General features: G+C 37.6%; 1 protein-coding gene across 2 annotated transcripts in view; it reads left to right on the top strand.

The window, feature by feature from the left end:
• The first annotated feature begins 37 nt into the window (after window positions 1-37).
• The window catches only part of carmil2 (capping protein regulator and myosin 1 linker 2), a 51,459-nt gene continuing 29,498 nt past the window's right edge, over window positions 38-21,998 (top strand). For both annotated transcript variants that reach the window (XM_060877847.1, XM_060877848.1), the window contains exons 1-27: window positions 38-171; window positions 425-519; window positions 2,163-2,213; window positions 4,388-4,447; window positions 7,039-7,160; window positions 8,069-8,166; window positions 8,411-8,481; window positions 8,581-8,654; window positions 8,850-8,925; window positions 9,164-9,252; window positions 10,045-10,139; window positions 10,388-10,474; window positions 10,756-10,865; window positions 11,259-11,336; window positions 11,954-12,030; window positions 12,170-12,274; window positions 16,680-16,749; window positions 16,919-17,000; window positions 17,969-18,065; window positions 18,244-18,298; window positions 19,038-19,210; window positions 19,341-19,409; window positions 19,525-19,618; window positions 19,717-19,815; window positions 20,753-20,881; window positions 21,006-21,119; window positions 21,277-21,449. In XM_060877847.1, coding sequence (XP_060733830.1) covers window positions 135-171; window positions 425-519; window positions 2,163-2,213; window positions 4,388-4,447; window positions 7,039-7,160; window positions 8,069-8,166; window positions 8,411-8,481; window positions 8,581-8,654; window positions 8,850-8,925; window positions 9,164-9,252; window positions 10,045-10,139; window positions 10,388-10,474; window positions 10,756-10,865; window positions 11,259-11,336; window positions 11,954-12,030; window positions 12,170-12,274; window positions 16,680-16,749; window positions 16,919-17,000; window positions 17,969-18,065; window positions 18,244-18,298; window positions 19,038-19,210; window positions 19,341-19,409; window positions 19,525-19,618; window positions 19,717-19,815; window positions 20,753-20,881; window positions 21,006-21,119; window positions 21,277-21,449 — 2,480 coding nt within the window. In that variant the 5' untranslated portion in view covers window positions 38-134. The remainder of the gene's footprint in view (window positions 172-424; window positions 520-2,162; window positions 2,214-4,387; window positions 4,448-7,038; window positions 7,161-8,068; window positions 8,167-8,410; window positions 8,482-8,580; window positions 8,655-8,849; window positions 8,926-9,163; window positions 9,253-10,044; window positions 10,140-10,387; window positions 10,475-10,755; window positions 10,866-11,258; window positions 11,337-11,953; window positions 12,031-12,169; window positions 12,275-16,679; window positions 16,750-16,918; window positions 17,001-17,968; window positions 18,066-18,243; window positions 18,299-19,037; window positions 19,211-19,340; window positions 19,410-19,524; window positions 19,619-19,716; window positions 19,816-20,752; window positions 20,882-21,005; window positions 21,120-21,276; window positions 21,450-21,998) is intronic.

The raw sequence follows: 21,998 nt of genomic DNA, 5'->3' as shown, positions 1-21,998 counted from the left end.
TTTTGTACCATGAGCATTAATCACAGTGCAGCAGGATGTGAGTATATGTGTGTATTTCACCTGCACTTTGTAAGATCTGCCGTTGCTGGCCTCCTGTGCACCCTGTTTATGCACACAGTGAAGATTAAGGTGTAATGGCGTCTCCAACAGAGGTTCCCTTTTGCCTAAAAGGTAAAAAGCTTTGCTATTGCTTTTTGATGATTGTTAATTTTACAGTTTTTATAGACATGGTGTCACTGATGTAGCGTCAGTTCATTGGCACTGTACCATCATTAAGTTGGCAATTTATTTCTTTTATCTGGTAACTTTAATAAAGTAATTTTTATATATGTATATATGTATATATATATATATATATATATATATATATATATATATATATATATATATATATATATATAATTAATATGTGTGTGTATGTCAGATGGCATCATTCAACTGCTGAAACCTCAGAGGATCCAGTTTATGAGGTTTGTGCAACTCAACCAGTCCAGGGATCGCTCAGAAGGCAGAGTCCTTGTAAGTCTACCTTTAATATTCAGCAATATACTTATGTTGATGGAATAGAGATATTCTTCCACTCTGAAAGAGAACTATTGTTGGAGTTTTCTGTACAGGGTACTTTAGGTGTAATTAGCTTCATGTATCCTATTAACTGTTTTGTGCTAATAGATTTGGTGTATTTTTCTATACATAATGTATTCAAAAGCTACTGATAATAGGTCTTACATGCATTCAGTGGTGTATTACTCTGTGTCTTTTTTGCTGTTTTGTTTTAGCTAACAAGGTAAAGTTAGCTGGCTCATGGCTAATGCTGACTGTTTCATGTTTGAAACTCTGCTGGTTTAGGGAATGATATGGGAACGTTATCCTGCAGCTTTAATACACACCCTAGTTTTTCACATTTAGACCCCAAGTGAACTGTAATTTACAGCCATAGAGTTCACCGTTTTATCTGTTTAGTTTTAATGACAGTGAAAACGATAATGATAGATATTGTATCCCCTATGTTTATTATTATTTAGACACAGCACCTTGCATAAGTATTCACCTTCTTCAGACTTTCCATATCTTCAAAATAAAATTACCTGGATCTGAAAATAATCCATTTAAAATAAATATTTAACATCCTGCAGCTTATTATTCAATCCACTGAATATTTTATTTTTCAATCCACATACATATTTTAAAAATGGCACAACCAAGATCTTGCATATAAGAGGCTGTCAACCATTTAGCAATTATTAGCAATTAGATAAGGAGTGTGTTAGTAAAAAAAAAAAAAAAAGCCATCGGTAACTCTTAAAAGCTGGGTTTTAGAGTAGTGAGAAGAAAGTCATAATGGAAGAAAGCCATCATATCCTCTTTTTTTGCATAGAGTGCAAAAAAAGTGCAAAATGTGCCAGAAACCTAACATCACTCATCACTCTGAGAATACCATTTCCACAGTGAAGCACTGAAGACACTGGTGGTTGCATCATGCTGTCATAACCTGTACTAATCCCCACTCATAGAAAATGACATAATATGGCTATCTGTGTATGGCTTGAGTACATTCCCCATCAGACATTAATGGAACAAACCTTATGAAAATTGAAATATGAATGGACTAATGGACATGGCTTTCCTCCGGGTACTCCGGTTTCCTCCCCTGGTCCAAAGACATGCATGGTAGTTTGATTGGCATCTCTGGAAAATTGTCCATAGTGTGTGATTGCGTGAGTGAATAAGAGTGTGTGTGTGCCCTGCGATGGGTTGGCACTCCGTGAAGGGTGTATCCTGCCTTGATGCCCGATGACGCCTGATATAGGCACAGGCTCCTCGTGACCCAAAGTAGTTCGGATAAGCGGTAGAAGATGAGTGAGTGAATGAGTGAGTGAGTGAGAACTTGACAATAGCTGAAACGTCACGATGAAACGTCAGATTAAGCACAGGTGTTCAAAATTAATGGATTAAATATGGACAATATATGTGAGTTAAACAGGCACAGTTACATATCAGGCAAGGGATTTTGATGTATGAGGGATAAACTCTATTTTTCACCATCTCTGTTAACCACACTGTTCTGCAGTTGTTGAGCTGTCAATCCACCAGCAGATGGAGCTCTGTCCAATCATTACATTATAGTTCTCTCTTTCTCACTCTCTCTCCATCTCTGACAGGTAATGACACAGTGGAGAGCTACTGTATTTCTCAACAAGCAGCCAGTGAAGGTGAGAAAGAGAGCAATCCTGACAAAAACAATGATAACATTTGGGCTTGAATCCCATTTGTAAACAAACCAAACCCTGACTTTCGGTGACATAAAATCATGAAACAATATGTGAGATAATACCAAAATCATGCAACAATATATATATACACACACAAAGTGAGACTCAATAGCAAATAAACTATACGTACAATTATGGAGGAGATATGAAGTTACGTATAGACATATTTGGACTGCGACTGTCATGTTCGTAATGTTTAATTATACAATTCTATTTCTATAGCACCTTTAATGCTGAACATTGTGGCAAAGCACTGTTAGAGGAATATATAAATTCAGGATAATGATTATACATTTTTAGACCTAATAAGCAAGCCAGAGGTGATGGTGGCAAGGAAATCACCCCTAAGGTGATATGAGGAAGAAACAGACTCAAAAGGGAACTCAACCTCATCCGGGTGACACTGGAGGGTGGGATAAAACAAAAAACAAAATTCATCTATAATTATGTGTATTAAATGGTCAAAAAGTGCAATTCTGTTTGATAAACCACAAACTCCATCCAGAGTTACTATGTAATCAGAGAGGTTACTACACATCGTGTATATGCAACATGGACAAAATTAACTGGCTAACTAATGTAATAGCTAAAATAATAGGGACAAATTGAAGGAAAAACATACATTGTGTCACAGTAAGTAGTTGAGTCTACAATGCACCTTGGAAGGTTTCTGAACCTGTGCTTACAATCGATATTATACAGATACTAGAAGTTATATATCAACATAGAGGAAACACAACTAGATAAATCAGAATCAGAATCAGGTTTATTGGCCAAGTGTGTTGACACACACAAGGAATTTGGTTTGCACATATCTGCAGTTATCTAATCAGCCAGTCAAGTGGCAGCAGCTCAATTTCAAAATCATCATGCACATTAAGATCAAGAGCTTCAGTTAATGCTGACCATCAAACATCAGAATGAAGAAAAAGCGTGATCTCTATGACTTGATGTTGGTCTCAAACGGGCTTATTTGAGTATTTCAGAAACTGTTGATCTGTTTCACACATAAAGGTTTCTGATGATTTGTTGTGAAGCACCTTGTTGAAGAAAGAGGTAGAGTATGACCAGAGTGGTGTAAGTTGTCAGGAAATCCACAGTCTTGCTTGATTCTTATTATCAAAGTTTATAGGTTAACATGCCATATACAATTAGCCAGGGAATCAGTTTATTATACTTTTGCTAAAAGGCATGTTGAATTTATTAGACAAATTCAACAACAAATTCAATTCTACTCTCCTGATACTCTGCTGTGAAGGGATTGTCTAAAGTCTAATCTCGCCAAATCTGGTTTATCCATGTACATACTGTAGTCAGAGATTTTTCAGTAATACCGTCTGATTTGGCTAATAAAGCCAATGTAGTGAATTCAGGAGATTTGCATCATCACTAGAACAAATTCCTTGGCCATTGTATGCTGCTACATCCAGGTTTATGATATGAACATAAACAATTAAAACATTTTTTTGCATGTGAATCAATACAGAATATTGTGTACTTTATTTACTATTTGCTATATAATAGTATTTTCTTCTACATGAGACTGATGAAACAGTCGTGTTGTATCTGTTGTAAAATGCTATTAACCTAAACAGTTTTACAGGGTAGGAATGAGGATGTGGTGCCAAGAGTAAAGCAGTAAACCTAAGCAAAGCTCCCATGACATTGAGTGAATAAACACAGCAGGCACACAGCAAACACTAAAACTCTACCATTTATCTTGTGTTAGCTGAAAGTGCACAAGAAGAGCATAAACCTTGCTGGAGTGCAACGTCATGGTTAGATGATGAATGATAAAGCAAGACTAATGAATTATGCAGGAGTTGAGATATGTGTGAAAAATGTTGAAAGGAAGCGGAAGTATGTTTAGGTGGTCTCTAAACCCAGTTTCTGTATTTGAGTTTCATCTATTGACCTTATTCCTAAACCCTGTTTTCCTTCTTCCGCAACACACACACACACACACACACACACACACACACACACACACACACACACACACACACACACACACACAGAGTTATTTATTAACTCATTTGATGTTTTCTGAGTGTGTATATGTGTTGGTCTGGTAGTGTGTGTACTGCTGACTGTAGTAAAATGTCTGGCCGCAGGTGGAGAGCTCCTTCAGCTATTTAGAGATCTATGCCATCAACATTGAGAGTCACGATCAGGTAAATGCTCATTTTTTCCTCTAGCTTTTCCCCACCACTTTGTCTCACAGCTAGAATACCAGCAGGTATAGTCATTTGTGCGTGAATGTTTGTGTGAATGTTTGATGTCTCCACACTCTGGTCTTGTATATTTTTAGATATCCTGTTTCCCACACAATGAACAAAAACCTGTTAGTAAGAAATTACTCATATGTCCATGTTTCCTATTAATATCTAGGACGATGCTTGGGTACATATTATTTTAGAAAGCATATGTATACTTTTGGCTATTGCACACCTTACATGAAACTCATGTTAATACCGTGAATGCTATATTCATGGATTTTCTGATATATGCTGTATTTATATAAGCTATATACATTGGGAATGTTATACATAGTGTTAGACCCACTCTCTTCAAAAAACCTAGGAAAAAATCTACAAATTGTCTAAAGTGGATTATTTGTTACTTTTGGGAAGCCAAGAACAAAAGCAAGTTTGTAAGTAAAAATACACTCAGTGGTACACACTAGAGACTAAGGCTGAACATGTTCTAGCCCAGACTGTAGACAAACAGCCTGTATTTGTAAGTCAAGTGATTACACCTGGTCAAATTCCCCCTAAATTTTGTGTATTTTAATTTATTTAAGCACATTTCACTTTAAATTCCTTTGGAGGAGAAGCTAGAATATGCAAATATCTGGCAACCTTGACAAAAATAAAAAATTTGTGTGGTTTGAATGAAGGAGCTGGATAATGACAAATGCAGTATGGTTGTTTACTTGCTATTCAAAAGAGACTTTTCATTTACAGACTAGACTTAAACACTGGACTATCAAACAAGCAAATCTGTTATTCAGTGAGTCTGTCCTTATGGTTTATAGTTTTATGCCTATAATAAGAACTCATGCTATAACACTACAATATAATGCTGTATAATATAAAATATAACGTTTATTATTGCTATATTTCTCTGTTACTCTTACTATGTTATGCATATAGGTCAATAAATTACGTTAGCAAACAATACTGTTTTTTAATACTTGATTGAAGCATCATGTCTATCCTTTATTGGCCTATCTCAGGAGACGTGCTTCTGATGTTTATTTGTAATTACTTTACACAATGCAATTATATTTGCTCTTTTGACACAGCTGTTTAGAATTATCTAAACTATATTCAAAGCACACATAATGGCCAGCTTAGTAAACATGCCTTTTTATCCACTAAAGACCTGGTAGTTATAAGATTTGGTTGTAATGTTAGAGTAATTATTATTGTTGTAACTGTTGCCTGTGGAGGTTACTCATACTTAATTAGGACATAGTCATACAGTTCTAACACTAATCTGCATTCATATTTACATTTATCCATATGATTTCTTCCCTTGCGCATCTGTTTATATAATTCAGAATTTCTGTTCTTACTATATTTCTTCTTTTTTTTTTCTTCATTTGGTGTTACACACGTGGACAAAATTGTTGGTACCCTTCGGTCAATGAAAGAAAAACTCACAATGGTCACAGAAAAAAATTTCATCTGACAAAAGTAATAATAAATAAAAATTCTATGAATGTTAACCAATGAAAGTCAGACATTGCTTTTCAACCATGCTTCAACAGAATTATTTAAAAAAATAAACTCATGGAACAGGCCTAGACAAAAATTATGGTACCCCTAACTATTTTGTTGCACAACCTTTTGAGGCAATCACTGCAATCAGACAATTTCTGTAACTGTCAATGAGACTTCTGCACCTCTCAGCAGGTATTTTGGCCGACTCCTCATGAGCAAACTGCTCCAGTTGTTTCCGGTTTGAAGGGTGTCTTTTCCAGACGGCATGTTTCAGCTTCTTCCAAAGATGCTCAATAGGATTGAGGTCAGGGCTCATAGAAGGCCACCTTAGAATAGTCCAATGTTTTCCTCTTAGCATGTTTTTTCTCTGACCATTGTGAGTTTTTCTTTCATTGACCGAAGGGTACCAACAATTTTGTCCACGTGTGTATGTCTGTGACGTGGACAGTCCATAAAGCATTTCCCTACTCAACTGTAGGGTTGTGAATGTGACAGAAAATTTGAATTCAAAACAGCTTAAATGTATTGGGCTTCCCTATAGTAATTAAAATAGAAATTTGAGCTTGCTTCAGCTATATCCTGTTTAAGCTGAATGTTTATGCTTATCAATACATATGCAGAAGTGTGTGAAACTTATTTCTGCTTAAATGACGCATTACATTACAGCATAGTACATGTGAAATCCAGGCTGCTTTGTTAGCAAAAGGGGAAATGTTTTAAATGTAAGGAGTCTTTTTCCTCTGCACTTAGTTTCAGTGTGTTAGTTTACAGTGGAGTGTGTGTGCGTTGGTTTGTGGTGTGTCATTATGATCTGTGTAGACACACCTCCCAGGATCTCTTTGCTCGCTGGCCTCAAGAAAATCTCTCACTGATCTTCTGTTCTCCTTTTCTTAAACTGTGTTTCTTTACATGTATCTAAACCTGTTCTCTAACTAACCAATAGACCGCGATTAGGATTCAGAGTTAATTGCAAGATAAATGCGAGTTGATTTTCTCTTACGTTGTTTTTCGTCCTGTGTGTATTTTATGTATATCAGGTGACTATTGAAACACACAGACAGACTTATTCTCTCAGCCTGATGTCATTGGAGGATCTAGAGGCTGTGGTCAGTCATGTGGCAGCCTCACTTAAGAAAATCTTCCCCGATTCATCACCAGGGTAAGTATTTAACCAGCATGCAAACATCGTCAGGCACTCAGAAGTTTTGTATTACTTTGTGGTGTTGAGGAAATCATAAAATACAGAACCTACACAGTCAGTATTTTTGATGCTGTTTGTATTACAGAACATTTCATCTTTTAATCTACATTACTTATGATCCTTTGCTTCATTTTGTTTTGTTAATTCTGGAAATCAGTTCATTCTTCCATCAATTCCTCCAGATTGAAAACGATGACCTTTAGCTTTTAGTGGCAGCCAGTGCTTGTAAATTGCACTAGTGGTCATGAGTGATAATAACAGTTATTATAAAATGCTAAGTTTTTTTTCATCTAGTTACCCAAACTGTTGTTTAGTAAGCTGTTTAGAAAGATAGAAAATATGTTCAAAGCAAACAAAGTGGCCAGCTTAGTAGACATGCCTGTTTGTCCATTAACAGAACCGGTGTTTGTAAGACTTGTTTTTAAAGGTTAATGTCAGAGTAATTATTATTGTTGTGACCATTGCTTGTGAAGATTACTCATACTTGAGAAAGACTCATATAGTCGTACTGTTTTAGCACTAATAATTCTAACACTAATAATTCTAATTCTAATAATAACTGTTAATTCTGAAAATCACTTCCAACACTTCCTCCAGATGGAAATTAACGACCTTTTAGTGTCAGCCAGTGTTTGTAAAATGCACTAGTGGTCATGAGTAATAACAACAGTTATTCAAATCTGTGGCTGGATAATCACTTATGTGTCTTTAAGAAGCAAAAAAAAAAACAACAGCAGTGCACCAGTTTGGAAAGTATGAATAAATAAAGCTTAGTGACTCATACTGAGACTAACAACAGCATTTCCTGCATTTATGAGGATGACATTTTGGGGATCATTTCTTTCTTTCTTTCTTTTTTTTGTTAGGAAATTATTAAAGAAAATTCCTCCTGATCTTCACGAGAGGTTATCGGGACTGACCTCTAGAGTTGAAGAGCAGCTGAATGGAGCACAGAGGCCATGTGGTGTGTAGCATCATCATTGTTATAATAGACTATATCGTAGTTCATTGTAGTGTAGCAGATTTACAGTATTTGTAAATGTGCTTGAGATCATATAGCCCTCAAATGCCTCCTGGAGGTGTTTTCAATTCTCAGATAATGAAATATTTCTAGTAATGTTACATAATCTCCTTAATGGCTTAACTCATTGTCCTACAGTGTTTATGTTTTTGTAATTGCTGGCTTTGTTCTTGGTGGGTTGCTGTAGGGGGATTCTCAGACACATATGCTGCGCTATGCGACTTCAACGACTTCCCATGTCGCGAGGAAGTCCAGTGGGTCAGAATGCATCATTAGTAACGTTAAAGATTGTTAAAACATAATTATGCCTGATAGCTCAGAACTTTGTCCTTAATGAACCTTACCTTTGCTGTGTAGGACGTAGACAATATCTACCATGTTCAGAATTGTCGGGAATTCAACCTTCTGGACTTCAGTCATTTAGAGAGCAGGTAAGTGTCTTCTCTGACATGTTATATATTTCATACTTTTTCACGTGTAAGAAAACCCTTTTTATCTAAACTAATCCTACTCTGTTAGCTTATGTCAGTACAAATCAATGTTCGTATGAGTGAACTATATTTTCTATAGTACTACGTTTTCTATATTTGCATAAATGTTTCATTCACTGTGATTCTTTCATTTAGAGATCTGGCATTGGCTGTAGGTGCTCTGTCCTTCAACCAGTGGTTCACCAAGCTCTACAGCAAAGATTTTAAACTGGTACAAACTGGCAGACATTTAAAACATACCGAAATGTATCTAGCTTTGTTCTTTTCTCACTGCAGTATGCTGAGTTTATTGTTTGGTTTGTTTGGTCAGAGAGATAGCAATCATGAACAGAAAGTAAGAAATGTTCCAACTCTGTGTGTTAGCTTGACTCACTGTTAGATTGAAGTCTTTTTCCTCTTTCCATTGTGTGTGTGTGTGTGTGTGTGTGTGTGTGTCTGTTTGTTTGTAGACACTAGATGTTCAGGAGCAGGTGCTTTACCTCATTAGTCGGTCCACTGCTCTGCAGGAACTAAGCCTGGAGGCCAGCGGACTTAAAGTGTGAGTGCAATCTGGCTTCCCTGCACAAACACTGACTGACACTAGACAGGAATTACTATTTTGCCGACTGAAAAATATCTCATCTCTTATCTTGTCATTTTTGTCTTATATAGAGCTTTCACTGATGGAAAATATATAACTGCTTGCATTTAACAAAAAATCTGATAAAGCAGATGACATTTTTTCAGTGAATTATCTTAGTATTTCCATCACAATATAGCATTTTAACAGAAATATATAAATGAAAAAGCAAGCTTCAAGAAAACATCTAAGAGTAACTTAGTATATTGAGAATTATACTGAAGCTATGGATATTGTGACTGGTTAAATGACATATATAAATTAACATCTTTCCAAAGATGCCAATTAAATACTGTTGGTTTCAGTTGTGTGAACGTGTAATGAATATGAACCCAACTAGTCCACTGTGCTAATAATTTTTAGAAAGGCTCAGATTATTTTGCTAAGGCATTCAATTATTATTAACTGTCTCATTAAAGTTTTCCCAACTAAATAACTACTACAATTTCTGTCATTTAATACTTGGCCTTTGGTTACACTTTAGTCATTCTGTGCCCACAAAATTGTTCAGTTTGCCTCAACAGTACTGTCTTTTTCACCTTTAGGTAATAACAAGGACAATGGGTCACATTTTTTGGTAAATCAGGGCCTGGCTATGGTTAATAATGAAAATGATAGTTTCAAAGTTTTCCTACTTGATTCGGATTTTTAAATTAATAATTATTTACCCAGGATATTTACACCCTTTTCTCTCTATGAATTATACTTTAGGGATTTTGCTACGAAGATGGCTTGTTCTCTTCATGAGCAACCTTCCTCTGCACTGCGTGCCATCAATCTGTCATCTAATCCTATCGAGGATAAAGGTGCTTGTGTTTTTTCTTTTGTTTTGTTTTGTCCAGGATCAGTTTGTAATTTGTGTCTACACACAAATGAGGATGAATGAGGAGTCAGCAGCAGTGAATGCAAACATAGCAGCAGTTTGTACATGAATCGTTTTAGTGATACTTTTCCATGATAGTGTATGTTCTCTCTGACTGTTAAAATAATGGAAATTATAATTCTGGTAATTCTCCTTATTTCTTCTCCTCCCTATATTTCTCTTATTACTCAGGTATATTGGTGCTCAGTCAGAGTTGGGCCCGACTGTCTCACAGTCTCAGTCAACTCTATCTGTCTAAGATCTCTCTCACTCCTAAAGGTACTTTACAAAGCTTTCAAACTCCCATGCAACGTTTTGCCAACACAAGCAAAGCCAATAAAGTGTTCTTTATAGGAGATTAAATTCAATCAAAAAATCATACATATATACATTATAATTATATCTTTGAAGATTACTTCTCTGAATAAAATACACTAAAGGATTCCACAGTTTGCATACTGGAGATAAATTTCAAATCAAACCTATGATGCTTTGATATACAAAAGTATAATAAAGTCCTGTTTGAGGTTTTCACATCCTTCTCTCTGGCTATCCATTAGGACTGGGAAGTATCGCTCAGGTGCTGAACCAGAACAAATCTTTCTCAAAATCACTTACACATCTGGACCTGAGTGGGAATTCAGGATGTCTGGCTACAGAGGATGCTGTGGTAAGAAACAAAGAGATAGAGGTTAAAGGAATCCTTTAAAATAAACAGACGAATTAAAGGAGATGACTGCACATGCTATTGGTCAGTTATTTAGGAGAAACAGATAAGTTGATGCACAATTTGGGCACCCTTGCCATTTTGTTGATTTGAATACCTGTAACTACTTAGCACTGATTAATTGGAACACACAATTGGTCTGTAAAAGGAGAAAGATATTAAGGAAAGAGAAAATGCAATATTATTAGGTAAAATAAAGTAATTTTAATACTTTTTGTGTTGCATTGACTATATTGAGTGATAAAAAAACATGTCTATGAACAATATACATGGTGTCAGTGAATTAAATAATCTGAATGCGCACAGTGTCTGAGATCTGGCCTTCTTTTCTTCTAGGGTCTCTTCAAGTTCCTGTCAGCCCCCAACATTGTGTCCCATCTTGACCTCAGTTCTACCGACTGCCCGTTGGACACTGTGAGTAAAATCTCACTTCATTATCTTCTGTGCCTCAACCTCCTGTAGAGCCACATGTTGACCGCATAGCTTCTTTTCATGTCAGAAAGAGGGCTAGGTGGCAGTTATTATTAAATATTATTTAGGTTAAATAGAATCCTAGGTTTTTAACATTTCACATTACATGCATTTCACATTAAAAATGAATCCTGGGTGATCATAATCTGATGTTTCACACTGTACATTCCTAATATGCTTTATCGTATGTATTTTTATATTTGCAGTGTCATCAACCATGACTGGATAAATACTGCACATGATTGATTAAAATAAGAGCTTGCCTTTCACTTTAGCATCAGTGCCCTTTAGCTCAATCTGACTGCAGAAAGCGGCGCTAAGCCAATTTCTAATTTACAAGTATGAAGCGTTCCTAACACATAGCTAAACAATACAGCTATAACAAAACAGCTGTAATAAAGTTCTTATACAGTAAAAAAAACTATATTCATATATACCCTAATATCTATAAAGCCATATCCCCAAACAACAATTGTGTGTAAACTTTGTGTCTCTAATTTTTATTGGTGTTCTTCTCTCTCTCTCTCTCTCTCTCTCTCTCTCTCTCTCTCTCGCTCTAGCTCTTTGTGTCTCTCTCTTCTGGTTGCTGCACTACTTTAACCTACCTCAACCTCTCCAGGAACACATTCTCCCATAGGTAAGGAAAGCAAGAAAGCGTTACCACACATACAGATCAGTTTTGTTCTCTAAGTAGACTGACCTATCACAGAAATAAATGTAGATGAATGGTTTATTGTATGTTATGAATACATGCTAAAGCAGAGTGTCTGTTGTAGGAAGGTAAGGGAGGTAACACGAAGTGTGAGAGACTTTTTCACAAGGAGCATGGAGCTGAAGTATGTTGGATTGTCTGGGACTCGACTACTTCCAGAAGCCCTGAGGTACCAGCTACAGTTGTATGCAAAAGTTTAGGAACCCCTGACAATTTCCATGATTTTCATTTATAAATATTTGGGTGTTTGGATCAGCAATTTCATTTTGATCTATCAAATAACTGAAGGTCACAGTAATATTTCAGTAGTGAAATGATTAACAGAAAATGTGCAATATGCATCAAAGTGAAATTAGACAGGTGCATAAATTTGGGCACCCTTGCCATTTTGTTGATTTGAACACCTGTAACTACTTAGCACTGATTAATTGGAACACACAATTGGTTTGGTGGCTCATTAAGGCTTGAACTTCATAGACAGGTGCATCCAGTCATGAGAAAAGGGATTTAAGGCCAATTGCAAGTTGTTGTTCTCTTTGACTCTCCTCTGAAGAGTGGCAACATGGAGGCCTCAAAACAACAAGAAGGCAAAAGAGCACAGAAATTCCAAGATTCCAAGATTCCAAGAAAAACACTTACTACCCACATTAAAATTTGGTGGAGGTTCCATCATGCTGTGTGGCTGTGTGGCCAGTGCTGGTACTGGGAATCTAGTTAAAGTTGAGGGTCACATGGATTCCACTCAATATCAGTAGATTCTTGAGAATAATGTTGAGGAATCAGTCACAAAGTTGAAGTTACACCAGGGCTGAATATTTCAACAAGACAACGACCCAAAACACTGCTCAAAATCTACTCAGGCATTTATGCAGAGGAACAAGTACAATGTTCTGGAATGGCCATCCCAGTCCCCAGACCTGAATATCATTGTACATCTGTGGGGTGATTTGAAGCGGGCTGTCCATGCTCAGCAAACATCAAACCTAACTGAACTGGAGATGTTTTGTAAGGAGGAATGGTCCAAAATGCATTCTTCCAGAATCCAGACACTCATTACAGGCTATAGGAAGCGTCTAGAGGCTGTTATTTCTGCTAAAGGAGGCTCTACTAAATGTTGATGTGATTTTTCTGTTGGTGTGCCCAAATTTATGCACCTGTCTAATTTCGTTTTGATGCATATTGCGCATTTTCTGTTAATCCAAAAAAAACCTCATTTCACTACTGAAATATTAGTGTCCTTCAGATGATAGATCAAAATGAAATTGCTGATCCAAACACCCGAATATTTATAAATGAAAATCATGGAAATTGTCAGGGGTTCCTAAACTTTTGCATACGACTGTATCTTAAGGCTATTATTACAACCTGCTTCTAGGGTTATAACACAGTCACACTATATGTGTTTGATGCAACAAATTTCTTTCTTTTTTTCTTTCTTTCTTTCTTTATTTATTAAATTACATATGTTCTTTACCACTATGCAAATGCAGGTGAGTGAGCTTTAACAACACAATGGCAAACAATCCAAAACAGCAGGCAGAATTGAAGTTAGCAAACAAGCACAGGTCAGGCGATCAGCAGACAGCACAATATGGGTCAAGCAATCTATAGGTAATGAGGCACACAAAAAAGGGTCAATCCACTGGAGTATTTACAGAGAAAAATTATGATTGTCCTGGGCTTACCCCTGGAATGAGGGCCAGGACAGTCAGGCTGGGGTCAAGGATTTTGTTCGTTGGAACTCTGGAACTCATGGAACATTGTTCCATGGGCCTAGAACCCAAATTAATGAGCTATTTTAGTGCTCATTTTGTACATTAAGTATTGACTTTGTTTGCTATGTGGGTTGTCCCTTAATATCGAGGGGGTGGTGGTAGCGTTGCTAAACTGGCTATTTTCAAGCGGCGGTTGAAGACCTACTTATTCAGGAAACACTTAAACTAGCACTTCTTTCATTATCTTTTGCATTTAAAAAAAAAAAAAAAAACAAAAAAACACACCTTTGACACTTTCATTGTAACTTTGAACAAATGTTTTAAACTCATGGTATCTTAAGTATGTAACTTAGTGATCCAGCATTAATGTATTCAATGTTAGAGATTTAAGCACTTATGTACGTCGCTCTGGATAAGGGCGTCTGCCAAATGCTGTAAACGTAAACGTAAACGTAAACGTTGCAGCAGGCAGGTTAGTGGCAAGAGGGCTTGGCATGACTGGTTTATGATTGTAGACGTCAAAAGAAGGGGCAACACACTAGTAACGGGGAATTTCCTATCTGTAAGTTACCTCACTAACCTGTTTACATAGTCTGAATGGCCTGATGTACTGGGATTGAGTTTCTTGCATTGAAATAGACAAAGGTAGGGATGGGCGGTGAGCCAAACCAGAAAGACACAGGTGAAGAAGAGTTCTTCTGTGGCAGTGGTAGAGGGGAGACTAAGAAGTGTAATAAAGGACACAAAGATGGTGGAGATAGAATGGAACTAGCATGGTGGTATTACTTTGGGACAGATCAGCGAGAAAATCAGTGGTGAGGTGGGAACAAGGCCATTGGGGTGTGGGCAGGGTTGTAGGGAATTTGGAGTGGGCACGAGCAATGCAGAAGGTGGCAGCATGGTATATGTTCAAGGCCACATTGGGCCTTCAGTACCTCTCTCACTCAGCAACCGGAAGGTCCATTGAATGAGTTACCAGTGGAGAAGGAAGTGTGCAGAAGGACATACAGTACATTTGTTGCTGATGAATTTAACCACTGACTCAATCCAGTTGACAGCTCCCACTACAGAGTTGAGGAGCAACATTCAGCTGCTCCTCAAGGTCAGGTTGAGGCATGACTGAGTAGATGCAGGGAAGCACATAGAGAATTCATAGAGCTAGGGTGATAGGACAAGGTGAACTGACAGCAAGTGAAAAATAGAGATGAGTGGGCTTTTCGTGGGTTCAGTCGAGGCATTTCTAATATTCTTGATTTTTTTGCATTCCGTGTAGCTCAAAAATGGGTGTTCTAGCCCTCAAGCCAATGTATACACTCCTCCAATGCCACTTTGACAGCCAGTAATACATTCAGCTGCTGGCAGCTTTTGGTGAAAAAAGAAAACTGGATGGAGCTCGCTCTTTTCCCCAAAATGCTATGACCGGGCATCCCCTACCCCTGTTTCTGAGGCGTCTACCTCCACAATGAAAGGCCTTGATGGGTTACGCTGCTTGAAGATGGGGAAATGTGTGATATTTTGCAATGGGGAGAAGAAATTGGAAATTAAGGAAGTGTTGCCGGGCAGTTCACCTCCACTGCAACCTTGGCTTGGTCCATGGCCTGTCCATTTGGGATAATGATATAGCCCATGAATTAGATGGTGCTCTGGTAAAACTTACATGTCTTCCCCTCCATGTACAGCTGGTGTTGCAGGAGTCTCTGGAGGACATGGCTGACATGGGATGCAAAGGAGGGGGAAAATACTACATTGTCATCAATGTACATGACCTCACATTTTCCCAGCACGTCCCTCAGCAGATCATTAATGAGGCACTGGAAATCAGAGGGGGCTCTAGAGAGTAGATATAGCTTGACATAGTGTTTAGAGTGGTAACTTGAGGTGGCTTTCCACTGATCAGCTTCAGGGATATGCACTAGCTTGTAGACATTAAGAGGCTGAGCAAATTTATGTTTATGGCATTTGGCAGATGCCCTTATCCAGAGCGATGTACAAAAGTGCTTTGAAGTCTCTGTGAATACATCAACACTTGTTTACTAGGTCACAGACTTAGGATCAGCCTAAAGAGCACGGTTGTTCCAGGTGGCAGATACAAGTGGCAAAAGGTAACCCCTATAATCTATGTAGTGTCTGAGGCAAGCCCCTTTTTTGCACACAAAGGAGAAGCCCGCTGATGCCAGGGACATGGAGGGTTTGATATAGCCCTCTTAGAGTGCTTCTTCTATATACGTCTTTATTGCTTGCTGTTCAGCAACAGATGGGATAAATATGGCTGTGAGGGGGGAGTTACACCGGGCAGTAGCTCAATGGCACAAATGATGTGTTTGTCAGGTGTTCCTAAGTATGTTAATGAAAGTGAAAGCTACGTGACATACAGCTAAGTATGGTGACCCATACTCAGAATTCGTTCTCTGCATTTAACCCATCCAAAGTGCACACACACAGGAGTGAACACACACACCATGAACCCACTGTGAACCGTGAACCGTGAACACACATCATAAATGTACATTTATAATTTTTCCGAATGTGTATTTTTTTCATTAAATAAAAATCAATTAAAAAGAGTCTAAAACCTCTGTCTAAAATCATACTAGTACTGTATGTATAATTCTGAAGGATTGTTGAGTATGCATTGAATTTTATTTGAACAAACCTGCAGTGAACAAACCCAGTTAAACACATGTATGTTTCTTATACTTCTCTTCTGAAATATTAGATCTTAAATTATTTTACACTGTGATAATGTAAGGGACATAAATGTAATGTTCATTTGCTTCATTAAATATCTTTAATAATCTAGGGCAGGCAAGTCAGGTTTTATGTATTTTGAACTGTACATAATTGCATGTTATATATTAGGTTATTACTCCAGGGCTTGGCCACCAACAGTTATCTGTCTGAGCTGGAATTGGATATTAGCAGCTGTGAGGTATACTCGTACAAACACACACACACACACACACACACACACACACACACACACACACACACACACACACACACACACACACACACACACACACACACACCATGCACACAAAGTATTCTGCTGGCGTTTTGGTCGGGTTGATGGGATTCTACATGTTATTTATGTGCAGCTGAAATCCAGTGGAGCACAGGTCATTCAGGAGCACATCTTTGAAGCGAAGGCCATCTGCAGCCTGGATCTGTCTGACAATGGTACAGCCTCCATTTATCTCATTTTCTGTATAAAATCTTACATATCTTTTTTGCATAATCATCACATTTTCATTTCTCTCTTACTAACTAATTTCAAGAAAGACAGGGAGAAAGAGACCTACATAATAATCTTTGTAAATATTACACATTTCACAAACCAATCAGGGCTTCAGCAGCTCTGCATGAAGTTTCTGGTGCTACTTCTTAAGCGTTATTTATAGACGCCTAATCTGTATCCGGAATTCCTTAGGCATAGACGATACATACCTAATAAACTTATTAAAAAATCTCAAATTATTAATTGGTTATTCATGTTAATGACTGTTATTAATAGCTATTATGAATTATTTAACGAAATGGAAACTCATAGTAAAGGCCTTTACAGTATGTGAAGTATGAGGCAGAGAGCTGGCAATAAATTCAGACTAGACCAGACTAAACGACACTTTTTCTTGAGTGTGTGTGAAAGTCTGGGTTATTTCAGGAAGTGTGCATGACAAGTAATTAGGAGACTGCGATTAGTGAACATGTGACTGATCTTGTCAGTTAGAATTCTGAGTTTGAGACAAACGCAGGTTCAGATGTGACAGTGTTGCCATTAATAAAACTCTGGACGTCACAGAGAGGCTTTACTCTAAGAAGAATACAGAGACAGAGATTACTACCCACTTATTACTAAATAACTGATTTGTCTGGGAGCTAATGTTATATCAAGCCAAGCGTTTTTACTGCACACACACACCCAAGGCCATCTGACACAGTATAAATCCACAACTGAAGCATTTGACAGGATTAGAGCTGATGTTACTGAAGCACATATTTGTTTATATGTTCCCAGATAATACATAACCTTTATGTGAAAATATAGTTTATAGCACTATTTGATGCTGATATTATGATGATGATGATGATGATGCATGCGCTATATTTCTTGCTCATTTCTTTGTCTATTTCTGTTTGATTCACAGGCTTTGAGAACGACATGGTGACTCTGGTGCTCTCCATCGGCCGTAGTCACTCAATACGGCACCTTGCCCTCGGACGCAACTTTGCCATGAAGTCAAGGTAAGGTATTGATGAAACGTCTTCTGTAATGAGTGGAACATAGTAATCTTGTTGAACTACCTACTTGTTGACACATTCTTCACAATCAATGTTTCTATCCATTTATTCATCCTGTTCTTCATTCCGTCCTGCTATCCCATTCAACATTATCTTCCTCTCTTGGTAAACTATTTCTCAGAGCTCTGACAGATGTTCTGCATCGAATCGTACAGCTCATCCAGGAGGAGGAGTGTGTGAGTAATGGATCTTTTCACCACAAGAAACCCTTCATCACATACACCCCCATGCAGCCGTTATTAACGGTGGAATGGTAACAGTTTTGGAAAAGGAGATTCAGATTCTTTCTTAATGGTGCTGATTCATAATGTTGATTGTCCATAGTTGCAATAATAAACACTGTTATTGTATCCCAACTAAGCTGTGTATTAAGGTCATAATATTACTTTAACTGTATTGCCTGTACCTAATAACAGACAATAGATGTAGAATAACTTGTGTGCTTATGTAGGTGGTGCCATGTATTGTGTACAACACTAGAATGGCTGTAGGAGTCCTCAGGGATGCCAACCCCTCCTCCTTCCAGCAAGGCAGGAGTTTTAATCACCCACAATGTCTTTCCTCTGAGGCATACTGCCTTGTTAATTATCCATCTATCTTTAAGACCAACTGTGCTACAGCTGGTCTCGTCCTCTTTCTGTCTTTCTCTTCATTAATCATCTGTCAAATACCAAATGCAAGTCACATACATACAGAAACTGACCATTTAAACACCTTTTTTGACATTTCTTGAGAATATGGATCCTTGTAAAGGTTCTTCTTGAAAAACACTAGTTTTGTGTAACAGTACAATAGTTATGTAGTATGATAATAATAATAGTTATGAACTGAATAAGAATATTTGTTAAATAAAGCTAATAATCACTGGTCAGCCTGTCTGAAACACCAGATTAACTGGTTTCTCTGTTCTGCCAGCCACTGGAGTCTCTATCAGTGAGTGACTCTAAGCTGAAGACAGGCACCACCATCCTCATCAACAGCCTGGGCAGCAACTCCAACCTCTCCAAAATTGATATCAGTGGAAACTGTATTGGAGACACTGGTGCTAAGATGCTAGCTAAAGCTTTGATTATCAACACCAAACTCAAGTAAACCTCATATTTGCTTCTACTTTGTTGTATGTGCCCTAGCTTAACTTCTAATTGTTACATTCCAATGTTATGAACTGTTATGGAATACTTATTTATTGCACTAATGCAGTGTTCTTTTCGGACACAGAACACTGGTCTGGGACAGAAACAATGTGACTGCTGCAGGCTTTATGGACGTGGCCAACGCTCTGGAGAGGTGTGTGTCTTTGCGGTGTAACTGGAGGTGGACTGGAAGTTCATTTTGATTTTTGATTATTAAAATACAGCGTGTATGTGTTTGTGTGTGTGTCTGTGTGTGCGTGTGTGTTTAGAAACACCACACTACAGCACATGTCCATACCAATGAGTGATATGACTCACTCCTACCGAACCAATCCGGAGAAGACTGAAGAGGCAATGAGGAAGGTTAGTAAAGGATACTCACTTGCTCTATACCATAAATATGAGTGTAGAAGTCTAATTGTACTGTGTGTGTGTGTGTGTTTGTGTGTATGTGTGTGCAGATCCAGACGTGCTTACAGCGGAACAGTCAGAAGCTGTGTATTAAATCAGATCAAATGCTGAATCTTCAGCAGGGTCTGAAGACCAGCCGCTCAGAACAGGTTCAAATATCACAGTTCTTATTGAATTAAAATAATAGTTACATAGAATTTAACACTGAATAAAGTCCATATTCACTTCTACAACATCAGGCCCTGATTATTACTATCTTCTAGCAGTTTTCTCCTTTTGGTTATAATTCTCCTGTAACTTAAGACCATTTACAGTTTATTTTCATGACCATAACCTGCATCATAAAGTAGAACAGATATTACAAGAACAATATTACGGTCGGTCTGAAAGTCAGAACACAAGATCAATTGGACTTCTCTTTGTGGCTAGACAAGACAAGACAGTGTGCCGGTGTAATTACACATAAAGTATACATGCAGCTGTAATGTAATGACTGCAGATTTATGCACTGTTGTACATCTTCTATAAATAATACAGTATGTGTGTATGTGAGTATGTGTATCTCTTCTTGTACCTACATACCAACTAAAACAGAATGTCTGTTAGTGTAAAATGAGACATCTGTATAACTCCTGTATATGCTAAATCAGTCCAATCTGCAATACTCGCATAGTGGAGTTAATAACATTCAGACACAACCAGAACAAAAAGACTATTTAGAAAAGCATGAGTTCATACAAATACAGTTACATTCATCCTGTCATTCGTGTAGTAACCTGAAACATATCATTCTGTTTCCAGAACAGTCAAAACTGTCACATGATACAAAACACAGCCACAAGATTTACTACTGTCATTTATTATTGAACATCCAATGCAATTGCATGTATTGTTTATGTGTAACTACACATTGGCACTTTTGTATGAGTTAATATCACTATCTTTAACAAAAAGACTGCTTGTTGGATTTAAATGTCTAAATGTGAGGATGCGTGTGTTGCGGCCTTTAGACCACATCCTAGATAGAAACATAGCTAATAAGAATATTCTGCTCTGCAACCTTTCTAACTATCTCTGTCTCTTTAGCTAGTGCAGAATTTCTGTCAAAGCCTTCAGGAGACCATGAGACCTCTGGCTTGCTACAACATCCAAGAAGTCCAGAGCGATATCCTGTCTGCAGAGGAAGCTCTCCAACATGCCAGGACAGCCATTGTAGTATGATCCAACTCTTACTCTACTCTATTTATACAGATCCTGCTATTAAGTATATTAAAATGGGACAATATGATGACTTAACTGAGTAATCTGTGGAGATGTAACCTGAGCCTTAATTCTTCAGTTTCTACCCAAAATATATGAGTTGGGAAGGTCGCCATCTGCTGGTGTGATGGTGCAGCACATTTTGGATGATACAGCCAAAGCTATTACCAGTGAGCTGACTGAGGAAATCCAGGTACAGTGCAAAAGCTGCTTATCCCTTAAACATTACACTTGTCTGAACATTTGCTGGAAACCTTGTAATGTGTTACATAGAAATAATGTCCTGTGTAGTAGTGTGTGAGAGATTGCTTTGTCCTGAGAGGTATGTCTGGTTGCAATGTCCTGGGCAGGAGCAGGCTCAGGCCATGCTGCAGTCTGCACAGTCCGCCTGCCCTCGGATTGTCCAGAGGACAAGTGTGAGCGAGCAACTGGCCAATCGTGTGTCCAACAAAACACGACAGGCTGTCCATTTTGTCCAGAGCATAGTACAACAAGCAGAGAGCAGCATTACAGAAAAGCTCAGGTAACACACACACACACACACACACACATACAGACTAAATGAATAATAATAAATAACATTCAAATGAATGAAAATATTCCCCACAATAACACACATTACATAATAAGGCTGCACAATTATAAGCATTTATAAGCATTTTAATGAACTTTTTCTAATTGTGAGCATGATTTATGGCTTCATCAGTTTAAAGTTATAATACCGGTAGTTTAGAAGTTCACTGATTCCTGATTCCAGTGCAGGAAATCAAGAGATGACAGTCTGTCTCTGTTTAACTTATTGTGGTGGAAAATTAATTTATTCCGTACAGTTCTTTTGTTAGCTACCATTTCAATGGTCAAACTTTGATTTGTGTTTTATTTTGTTTTTAAAACTGTGTGGAAAAATGTAAATGGTCACGATTTCATGAGTCACTTTAAAAAAAAAATACTTATGGATTAATGATTTTAAATTAAGTACAGAATTTCCACTGCAGGGGAACATTTAAGCTCAACAAAAAGTAAACAGGTAAATAATAGCAGGTTTTTATTAAACACATTATATAGAAATACA

This window comes from Tachysurus vachellii, chromosome 9, assembly GCF_030014155.1.
Source record: "Tachysurus vachellii isolate PV-2020 chromosome 9, HZAU_Pvac_v1, whole genome shotgun sequence".
Taxonomy (NCBI): domain Eukaryota; kingdom Metazoa; phylum Chordata; class Actinopteri; order Siluriformes; family Bagridae; genus Tachysurus; species Tachysurus vachellii.
Note: the sequence above shows the minus strand (reverse complement) of the source record. Positions and strands in the feature narration are given on the sequence as shown.